The sequence below is a fragment of the Astyanax mexicanus genome, chromosome 3 (genome assembly GCF_023375975.1).
Source record: "Astyanax mexicanus isolate ESR-SI-001 chromosome 3, AstMex3_surface, whole genome shotgun sequence".
In the NCBI taxonomy this organism is placed as follows: domain Eukaryota; kingdom Metazoa; phylum Chordata; class Actinopteri; order Characiformes; family Acestrorhamphidae; genus Astyanax; species Astyanax mexicanus.
Window position 1 is genome coordinate 51,222,020 of NC_064410.1, and position 12,000 is coordinate 51,234,019.

General features: G+C 37.2%; 1 protein-coding gene across 5 annotated transcripts in view; it reads right to left on the bottom strand.

Annotated features, from left to right (window-relative positions):
• The window catches only part of csmd3b (CUB and Sushi multiple domains 3b), a 524,461-nt gene that overhangs the window by 253,951 nt on the left and 258,510 nt on the right, over window positions 1–12,000 (bottom strand). For 3 of the 5 annotated variants that reach the window (XM_022683312.2, XM_022683310.2, XM_022683309.2), the window contains exons 6-7: window positions 11,257–11,369; window positions 362–439 (exon numbers count right to left, since the gene is read on the bottom strand). In XM_022683312.2, the coding sequence (XP_022539033.2) occupies window positions 362–439; window positions 11,257–11,369 (191 nt within the window). The remainder of the gene's footprint in view (window positions 1–361; window positions 440–11,256; window positions 11,370–12,000) is intronic. The other 2 variants (XM_049475470.1, XM_022683311.2) reach the window with 1 other exon arrangement.

Genomic DNA, 12,000 nt, shown 5'->3' on the forward strand with positions numbered 1-12,000 from the left:
TCATGCGTAGGTTAACGCATAGTTAACAGCAAAGAAGTTAGAAGCTAGCCTTTCTAGCATTCACAGTGGTGCTCATTGGAAGACCCGCTGATTCAGGACCGCACAGGGCTAACTCTTTCTGTATTGTACTATTAATGTTGACACAGGCTGCTGGTTTGAAGATGGCAAGGGAGACTGGTCATGCAAGCAACATCAGCAAGTTACGATGCCCAAACAAAGCAATGACGAAATGAATAAAAAGTAAAAACATGAACCACACCAACAACACAACACGGAAATGAAAAGAAAAGATAAAAAAAGAAAACGAGAGAAAAAGCATACCACAGATTTACCATAAAAGAGTAACAAAGGGTAGACTCACAGATAGAAAACTTGTTGCTGTTGTCTTTGCCGGGAAATAATTTTACTCCTCTAGATTTAAAATCTACGGACCTTTTCACTAGTTAAAGGGGAAAAAAGAAAGGAAAAGAAAAGAAAGAAAACATGAAATCAGGTGAAAGAGATCACAAATAAATTGATCAGAATTAAGGAAACAAACTGTCGTCAAGCTTATGAGCATCATTAAAAATCATATCCAAATCAAGAAAACCAAAAATCATAGCAGCAGTAAAAAATCCCAGTGTGCTCTGCAAACTGAAATCGAAGCAAGTGCAGAAAAAAGAGCAGGCTAAAATGAAAGGGGGGGGGGGGGGGGGGGATTGAGGGTGGGGGGGAGAAGAAGATTAATAAAGAAGCAGCAGGACAGGACTTCTGTTCATTTGTCAACCTTGAAATTGATGGGGAGTTTCAAATTGTATGCCCACATCATCTGATATGGATCAGACATTGCCTAAGGTCTCTAAAGAGTATTTAGGGCCATGAGTCATCTGTCAAAGTTGTTCTACTGATAAAAATGGCCGACTGTCACACACACACACACACACACTTACTTCAAGGCCTTCTGAAGCCAATGGATAAACCCATCATCTCAGAGGTCAGACAGAAGTCCTGTTGGGTATGACTAACATAATAATAATAATAATAATAATAATAATAATAATAATCTCAGATTATCTGAAAACATTTACATTTGTAGAAATGCTTTCTCTGTGTCAATGCCACTTTTCCCCTTTGGAAATGAAGTGTTTTTATCAAATCCGCTACTAAACATTGCGGATGCTGTGAAAACAAACAAAATAATGAGTGCAAAGCAAATAAAAATGACCCCTTGGCATTGTGTTTTTATATGTAGACTCTTCTGCGAATGACACCCAATTTAAGTGGCAGTCAGAGTGATGTGACAGTGCATTCGAGTTAAAGGGACAAACATTCAAGCTTATTGCCTCAAACATTATATAAAATATAATTTGAATGAATACAGTCTGTAAAAATGGAAACAAATACATATGCATACAAAATAACAGTTCAACTGTCCATTAAAGTGTGTTATTTATAAGCATATAGTCATATACTACGTGTATACTGTGTTTCATATGATGAACTTCAATGTGGGTCCCTTAAACTGAAGGGCTGCAGAGGATAAAAGAGTGAAGGATTTTCATCCTTGTGTGAGCATTCAGTGGTCTAGTGAGAGAGAGAGAGAAAGAGAGAGAGAGAAGTAGCGAGAGCACCGCAGAGGCACACAAGGGTACAAAATCAGTGTCAACATCCATTCATATACTTTTTTTCTATACTAAACCAAGTGTTGTGTTTTTTCCCTTTCTTTTTGAACAAGATGGAAATGAATGAAACAGGATGTTTGCCCACCCTTACATTTATATACATTTATATTTATAATTTAAAATCATTTTTAATGGGCCATAATATTTGCACATTATGTCACACATGTCAAAAATGGAGATACAAGGTTTATGCATGACTGCGACAAAATACTACACAGAGGACAAGATCAATGATTTCATTATGACAGAATATGGAGAATCTGATTGGGAATGCTTTTGAAAACCCAGTCCTTGAATCAAGAAATAAATGCAGGGTGGTGGTCTGTATATCAGTACTGGCCAACCTGAGATGGGTGGAGCCACTAAAAAGTCACTACAACTTGTGTAATGAACTTAATACAGAAGTGGAATATTGATGTTCATGTCAATATTGGTCCTATTGCACTACAGCTTAAACAACAGATGGCAGTTCAGGGACCTACATTACAGCACACTGTCAGTAAAGGAGGCAGACAGTACACTTGTGCAAATGTCTAAAAATGAGTTTCTCTCTAAATGTTTCATTTTCCAGGTTTCCTTTGTTTGTTTGATTAAATGCAGAAACCCTAATAGCGAAACCTAACTTCATTACAACAAGTTCCGTCTGACACCCTCTGGGTCAGCTCATCTTCAGGAATAAATAAAACCAAATGAGAAACCAAATGATTTGGGCTAAGCTAAACGTTATGTCAATGAGTCCATTTAAAAGCACTTTAATTTTGATGATTACACACCTAAGGCAAACTATTTAAAACGATATAGCTTAATTAATTCTCTATTAAGATATTTAGACTTTAAGGTGCAACAGGATTTAACTGTAGTGGAACATTGCCTATGTGGTGAACCTATCAAAAATGTCAGTTTATCACATTCCAGTGGGGCAGTTCTGCTCAGAACTATGGCTCAGTACCACATAAACACAGAAACAGCCACACCCCAAACACGCACGCATGCACGCACCCTACATTAGATTAACAATGACAGTAATGTTCTTTAATTTGTCAAGTACTGCAATAATCCAATAAGTCCCTTGGGTAGCCTTACTGAATCTGGATTTGTGCAGTTCTCTTTTTTGGCCTGTCATATACAAAAACATGCTGCTTGAGTTGAGCTGAGCTAAAGTTGTTTGTGACACATTTTTTTGGTGTCCAAGCATTGCATACAATTTTTTGACATACAAGCATGTTATAAATTAAGAACTCCCAAGTAATGTTGCAAGACTTATACAGCATTGATCTGTAATGAACAGTGCAATCTGATGCTGTTAATCAGAGATTGGTAATAAGCAGATTTTTGCATTGAAGCAAAGCCTCCTTGCATATTTTTCCACATGGTAATTGACACTTTTTTCTTATTTTCTTTGTTTTTTTTTTTCTCTAGTGTATTATGATGCTGACAATATCTGAGCTGCTTTACCACTGGCAACACTGCTGTCTTTTTGAGATTTTGCCCAATATTTTATACACAAAGAATGCATTTAAAACAAAGGTTGTATAAAGCCCTATTCAGACAGGATTAATTTAACTTTGGGGTAACCTTTACCTAACGTAAAATGAGCCATAAAAACAAACACAGATTGTACTAATCCCATGTGATATTTTATCTCAAGTACAGAGTCAAGCCTGTACAACACTGAAATTTACAAGCTAAAAGTCACTGTATATTGTTTAGCCTAGAGCTGAAACATACTTATAAACACACATAATTAACTACTAAGTAGATTATGGTTTAGGAAGTAGTGGCTTTTCTTAAATTGAGCAGCCACTCCCACCTCAGTCATTTATACCAAGATTTTGTATCTTTAATGAATCAGTCCTGTGGTAAAATTACATTCTTTTCATCCTATAGAATTGCCGTAGCTGACTACATTACATACATCAAGCAGCCACTCTCATTTTGATCATTTGGTCATACTATGATTTTTGTTCTGTGTGAATTGATTAGAATTCATACAGAAGTCCTCCCCATTGTATAGTGTAGCTGTTAGCCCACATATGTTCTACAAGTTTATGCAGCTTCTAATTATAAAATCAAAATTATATCATTAATGTAAGGGTGTAGGAAGTGCAAAAATCAAGTAGCCAGTCCCACCTCAGTCATTTATGCCTTGGTTTCTAATTTCATGCAAATTGATCATAACTTTTTTATACACGTCCTGTAGTAAAATTATGTTACTCCACCTCCCCCTCCCCAAATTAAACTAATCCTTATCCTAATAGGACTTTACAAACTTGTTTTTTTTTTTTTGGTTTCAACATTACTATTACTTGTATATGATTTAACATGATGCATCTGAGGTGTATGTTCTGCAACATATTTATCTTCATTTACATCATTCAATTGTAAAAAAATCCTGAAATGACATTTAGTAATATTTTCAGCCTTGTCAGCAAGTCTTATGTAATTTTTTCAATAGTTTGTAAATGGATAGATTTGCAAGTCCTTAGTATGATCTTGAAGTAGTTCTTGTATTGTCTTCTTATCTCCCCATCAGCACCACCCGGCATCCTATTCCATGTCCATCTTGTCAAGGATAAATTACAGTAATTGTTCTCTGAGCTGCATGTCATATAATTCTCTGGTTCAGAGGCAAGTGTGCGTGTGCTGGCCTATGGGCTATAAGAAGGAAATAGTGAGGCGATCATATTTCAGCAGACTTACTTAACCTTCACTCACTTTCATTAAGTCAGGAATATGAGGATATCAGTATATGCCAGTGCTGTAGCCCTTAACCTCTAGATGAACCACTACACTGGATGACTATGATAAGCACAGGCCATGACTTTTGCATCTGCTGAGAAATATATAGCATTTTTACTCTGACTCCGACCGATTCATTTGTGGAAGAAAAAAAAAATGAAAATGACGAATATCCCTATCCAAGCCAAGTTCATTAGAAATGTAAAGCTATTTAACATTATATAGCACATTATGTAGTACTTACATGCATTACTGCATTGTGGAACCTTTTGTTTTTTTAACTGTGCAACTTTTCATATGTGCAGTTATTCAACTAGAAAATGTGCTTATATACAGTGGAGGAAATACGTTTCGAGGTCTGTGATTTTTATCGTTGGAACACTTCAACTGTGAAACGCAAAATCTTAAAAACAATCCAGATTACATAGTATGTTATTTAAATGAATAATTTGTATTTTAATGCATAAAATAAGTTTTTGCTTAACTACCAACCAGCATTCTGTCTCTTACAGACCTGTTTATTCTGTCCTGTATACTTGTAATAATTGTACCTGTTTGAAAACTGTAGACCTGCACAAGGCAGGAATGAGCTACAGGACAATAGGCAAGAAGCTGGGCAAGAAGGCAAAAACTGTTGGTGTAATTATTAGAAAATGAATGAAACACAAGATGACTGTTAATCGTCCTCAGGCTGGGGCTCCATGCAAGGTCTCTCCTCATGAGGTAAGGATGATTCTGAGAAAGGTCAGAAATCAGCCCAGAACTACACAGGAAGACCTGGTCAATCACCTGAAGAGAGCTGGGTCCACATTCTCAAAGATTATCAATAAGATGACACCGATTATAATGGATTGAAATCCTGCATAGCACAAAAGGTACCCAGGCTCATGCCAGAACATGGGATGAGGCTCATGGGAAAATGACATGTGGTCAGATGAGACAAATTTATTTACTTTTTTGTATCAGATCCACTTGTTTAACCAAGAAGAAGAAGGAAAAGTACAACAGAACACTGTTCCAACTGTAAAGCATGGGGGTGAAAACATCATACTTTTGTGTTCTTTCTTTGCAAAGGTGACAGGATGACTGCACTGTATTACTTTTCTCAGTGCGAACACTGAAGATTAGTCATGGCTGGGTCTTCCAGCATGACAATGACCTGAAACCCACAGCCAGTGCAACTAAGGAGTGGCTCCGTGGAGTGGCCTAGCAAGGCTTCAGACTTGAACCCAACAGAAAATCTTTGGAGAAAGCTGAAATCAATGTTGCTCAGGGACAGTCCTGAAACCTGAAAGATCTGTACGGAGTGCTGGGCCAAAGTACCCTGATGCAGTGTGTGCAAACTTGGTCAAGACCTACAGGAATAATCTAGCCTCTGTAACTGCAAACAAAGGTTTCTGTACCAAATATTGAGTTCCGTTGTTACATTATATCAAATACATCTCTAGATTTTTTTCCCTATGATAAAAATGACAGACCCTCCATACTTTTTAGGTGACAAAACTTTGCAATGTATAAAAATAAAATCTGCAATGTATCAGACAAATACTTATTTCCCCCACTGTACTTAATTTGGGATTTAGAACACTGCCTTCACCCAAAATAAGACCTATAAAAATGAAATGTTAACATGAGGATTTATAGGCAGCTATAGAGTGGTTATGTCAGAGTTGGTATCAGTACTCTGTATCTGCATCTATTAGGATTTGAAAAATTATGAAAAATGGGTTTTAAAGCAAATATGAGGTTAAAGCTAGTCTGCAGTCAACACACCTTCTGCTATACTACATTAGACAAGATTGACTACAGAACACGAGTTATGCTTTATATAAGCAAGTACACAACTAAGTAAAAATAATCCCGTTTGGTTTCAAGTTAATGTTGAAATGTAAATGTGTCCAGGTATCTGACAACTTTTTAATAATATGTTGACAAGATTTGGTGAATCGAGGAAGTCCAATAAATCTTTGAGAATGTTACTGCTCTCAGGCTACACCAGAACATTACATGCAGCAAAGAATTTCCTTTCTGCAAAGTCAGTTCAGAACGAACACTTGGATAAATCTCCTAAGTTTAAACCATCTGTGGGAGTCTGGAACTAATGGCAACATTGAGAGATATTAAGGATGCAGATCCATCTCACCGCAGGGGAGGTTTATGTGCTATACTGGAAGGGATGAAGACTTACTGAAGTTCTGAATTAAAGATGATGATAAACAGTGTTTCCTTATATGAACTGTTTACTGTGTGAGGGGGCGTCTAATACTGACTGCAGTTGCCATGGGAATGAAAACAGTGGTAGGTGGGTGGTCTCTCTGACCCTGCACTGAAGAAATTTGCCCTCGTTCATATTTAAAATAAGCATTTTAAAAATCCCTGTCCGTTTTTCACCCTGTCCAAGTGTGAAAGAAGAGTATGGTGGCAATTAGGTTAAAAAAAATATGTTTCTAAATATGTACAGCTAATGAACAAGTGCGTTGTTTGCATGCATTCTCATTACTTTTATACTCAAAAGGCCATTTCTCAGTGATTAATTGTGCTGCCATTTTAATGCGAGCAGGGCTGGAATTCAAGATAAAAGATAAGCAGCATATTCAGTCAACTGGTTTAAAACTGGGTGGCAACTGTATGGTGGAGAACATTGTATGCTTAATGAAACTCCAATTATTAATCAATGTAAATGAGAACTAATAATGTATTCTTGGTCTGGTTGAAACTGGTTCTGTTTTAAATGTAATTACTGATTTTAACACAGGGTTGCTTTTGTGGCCCGTTATAAAGAATGTGTTAGACTTCATTCTCATTACTGGCATCTGGTTAGAATTGTCATATCAGAAGTTTGTCTATTCCATGATCTCCAAATCATCCCTAAAATGCTCCCTCCAGTTTAAAACTCAGTATGAGTGATTGTACTGCGGTGTGCTATTCTCTATTTGTGCATAGTTAGGGTGCATGTTGTTCTCCTTTGGGGAGCAAAGTCAGCAAGTTGGGTCTCCGTGCTGACTTTGTTTACACAACTATTACCCCAATCTAAAACGGCACACAGCTCAAACCCATTTCAGCATACGCTCACAAATATCTGACATCCAGAAGTTTTAGTCTGTCTAACTAGTGCAGCACAGACTCCGCAAGTTGGGTAATAAATTGTGCATCCGAGTTGCAGCAGCACACGCATTAGCACTAATGGCATTATAGTTTAAGCAAATGCTTGTGGAATCATGTCTGACAGAGACATAGTGGAGTCCAGCCAAATTAATTATTCCCCCAGGCCAATAGCGAATCCTGAACGAACATGCCTCTACATTCTCCCTCGAGTCTAATGAGTTGGTGGCAGGAGTGACCATCAAAGAAAGACTTTATTAGCCATGGCAGGCACTCCAGGGAACAGAACACTGTGGCAAAATCCTTCTGTTTCTAAAAAGATGAGGTTCTATTTCGAACTGACCTGCTCAGAAGAGTAGAGGAAATTGTGCAGAATGCTTGCTATGCCATTACATTTTAGAAAACTGACTGTGAGACTGCTGAGAAACCTAAAACTAGAGAACGCTGATTTTACCTCACCACTGACTTACTCATGCTCCACCTGGTAATGTGTGCAATATTATTTAGACTCTAAAAGAGTGAAGGTGCATTAATTGGTTCTTGGTGTGATATAGTGGCAATAGAAGAAACCATGAACAACCCAAAAGGTCAAAATTGGTCAAAAGCCCTTTATTCAAGTAAAGGTTATTTAGACCTGGACAAAGATCTTTACACTCTCATGCCTCTAATATAAACACGATTCTTTATGAAAGAAAAAATAGTTCTTCTATGGCAATCCTCAAAGAACCATTCAGCACACCTTTATTAATAAGAGTGTACATATGTACACTATACACTGACATGCCATAAGTCATGGGATAGCTATAAACAAATAAATTACTTTACGGCTTGGGGGCACCTCCACCTTTATAAGTGTGAGAAAGTCTAAGTTAGTGAGGTTGAACACAAGCCAGTGTGCTCATGGCAACGTGATGTGAATTTCAAAAGTTTAAGCATGACCTGATAGTGGGTGCCAGACGAATAGAAACATTTTATTTTCAGATTCAAATTCCTTGATCCACTGTCTCATATGTTTACTGAGACTGAGGTCATAGAAGGCATTAACCCCCACAGTGGATGGTGCAGTTAGTAGCAACAATCATGACAGAAGGTCTGGCTAGAACTGTCTGTGTGAACATGTGACTCTAGAAGAAATTACATTCACATTCAATACAGGATCTCACACATGCATTTCAAATCGGTATGCAGCATTCTTGAGCTTCTCTTTTTATATGGCATGTCAGTCCATGCTTCACATTTCCTGATTTTCCCCAATGTTCTGTAAAGCTAATTCTGTCTTAGAAAGAACACATTAGTAGGTGGAGCATGGATACACCAACTCTCACAAAGCTGTTCAGCTCTCTTAGACTGATTGAAAGTTGACATGGTGTTCTGGATTTCCCACCTTGAGCATTGTTAAGCAAGTATTTCATGGTGAAGATCTTGCTAATCTAGTTTTCATGCAGTCGTCAAAGTGTTTTCTTATCTCATCCCAATACTGTTTGATGCATTAAGGAATTTTAGCTGTTCTAAATCACCCACCAGTCGGCAGGACTTAACTGTCTTTGTAATGCTTACTTGTGTGGGTCCAAAGGCAGAGTCAAACTAGAGTCAAAACTGATTAAGTTGAGATCAGGCAACTCCACTCTTATCTTAGAGGATGGTGTGGAGTGCGTCTATCTGTGGAAAGCGGAGGCCAGACAGCATTGCCAATAATGCCTTTATTTTCCAGTGCTTCCTTCTATGGGCATTCTGAATGGGGAGCAACAGCTGGTTAATGTCAATAAGAGTGGCGCCATTCGAAATGGAACATGCTTCTTTTTTGATGGCATCTCTTTCAGACATATCAGTAGGCTAAATTGGATTTTGCTGGGTTGGTGTCCTGGGGCACTGTGCAGCTGCTACTTTTAAAACGCCACTGCTTGTCACTCCCAAGATGGTGTAAACCTGCTATTTCACAGTCAGAAAACACACTGCTCCTGTTCATTACTAAGAACTTGGAGCAGAAGACAAAGCAGGTTTTCTCTGGAGCCAATTTGTATCGTACACAAATGACTGGCTTCATTGAATGACTGAGCATATGTTTGGTCATCATTCCGTTTGTTTAGAACGTGTTTACGGCACCTGCTTGTATATACGGGCATCATTCAGAAAGTGAAAGAGTAATGTGTGTCTGCATCTGTATGATCTTTTTAAGTCTTTGATTTAGATAACAATAGAGAAAAAATTAAAATAGAGAAAGACACCTAGGACTTCTTTGCCAATATGTTCCTAAGAATTTCCTAAGGCATTTCATTATAAGAAAGGCTGCTTAATATTATTATTATTATTATTATTAATATATATATTTCACAGTTAAAATCTGACACTCCTACATTGCATTTGTATAACATTTGTAGAAAAAAAAATTGCCTACACATTAGTGACAGGGTTAAAAATGCAGTCCTCCAATACATTAACGTTGTATTGTGCTTTCATGTGCTGTCACGTGGAAAACTCTGCGCCTCTGAGCATAAAAAAAATTCAGACCATGAAGGCCTGTCAACCAGTAGAAACAAGGACAGATACAGCCATGGACATACAACCGAATGAAAATCCAAGATGGAGATAGGCTAATCAGTGCAGTGTATTCTTTCTCAGTTCTGTATGATGATAGATTGGCAGAATACAAAGATTAATTTAGTTGTACAGCAGTTCACACAGTGTTTTTTTGTCTATCAGGTTAGTGTTTACAAATAACTTCCCTAAAGTCATACCCATATTTTGAACTACACAAACTCCATGCCTTCCAGATCAATTACATTACATTACATTGCATTGCTTTTAGCGGACACTTTTATCCAAAGCAACTTCTAAATAATGATGTACATTAGCAATAGAAAGACTGTCCAAGTGCATGCGTATATGCCAATTGTCTAGTCTGTAGACTTTTTAATATTTATTGCCTGCAAGAAAGTGCTACAATTCTAATTAGTGACTGTTGCTTTTATTATGTTGAGCAGTTTTAGTATGTAAGGGTTGGCAAACACTTTCATATTCCACCCGAAATACAGTACAGTCAGTTAAAACTAACAGTTTGGTCAATAGGCAAACGCTGGAACTGGGTTTATGGTAAATGTGTGTCAGACATTGGTCACAAAAACAACACACAGCAAGGCACATGAGAAGAGTATGGCATTGGATGACCTTTTACAACTGAACAAATACAGTACAAATGTACAGCAGCTTTTGGACGAACGGAGGAATAAAAAGAGACAGCTATTTCCAAAGAGGTGTAGAGAGGTCTGCTGTTCAGTGTGTTAGTCTAGAGGGAAAAACAAATCCATGCAAGCATTTGCAGCAAAGTAAAAAAAAAATACTAAAATAAATAAAGATAGATTAAAGAAAAAAATATATCTGCCTGATACACTTGCAGTTAGCAGAATGAAGCTCTGCAACCAAATGAAAAATGGCAAAACAGAAATATCTGTCTCTTACTGCTTTGAGTAGAAATTTGACAGAAAGGAAACAACATTTAACTGATTCAACTGAATAAATTAATCAAAATAAAAACATAAAAATGATAACAATAAAATAATACAGTTTCTACCAACAAAGACATTTAGAAAACATCTGTGGAATACAGATTGAGTGTAATGAAGTAGTTAACTGCTTGGACTCATGTCCCTGTAACACCAAAGATCTAGCTACAGTGATTTGATTGGATTGTTTCAAGAGTCTTGTTTATTGGAAGTCCCATATGGGGATATGTGAAGTGATTAAAATGGCAGCTTACCTTGGTAATGGGCGCTAAAGCCCCTGTATCGATGGTTGCTGTCAGTTACAAAGTGTAGCCTCAGCCAGTTCTTGTTGCTGACAATAGGAGATGGCACATTCATTCCAGATAACCTGCAGGAAACAAAGAGGAGAAATCTTTAAGCTTGTTACAGCACGTAACCAATCAGCAAAAACTGGTGTTAATGCTATAGCTCTTTGAAACCACTTACAGTGGCTCATCCCCCAGTGCTGAAAAGGGCACGCTTAAGCCTTGCATGTTCAAGACTGTGTGGATTATTCTGCAGTAAGTAAAAAAAAAAGGCCTTGTCGCTATTTTAACAGGTAGTAAATAAAGCATATTCCAAAGCTGGTGACTTTTGTTGCATGTTGTTATGACACTATATAGAATCCTTTAATTACTAAATAACTCTTTAAGAGTTCAGGTGAGTCTTAAAAATCATGCGTTCAGTCTAAAAAGCCACATTTGTGAAGATTCCCTACTGTTTCAGGTTTTCCCTATTTTTGGACAAATGCCATGGCTTAAATGAATAAAGTTTATTTGTTAAGTAGATTTATTTATATTATATTTAGATGCAACAGTTCTGGCAGTTATGTCTTGGTTTGGTGTGAAACTAATGCAATCTATAAGTGAATATAGTTAGCTGGTTGATTCTTTATTTAAGAAGTATATTTTCCTTCCGTGGGTGGTATAGGTTTAGAATAAATCTTTATCTCGAAAAATAAAATTATAATTTATAAGCTT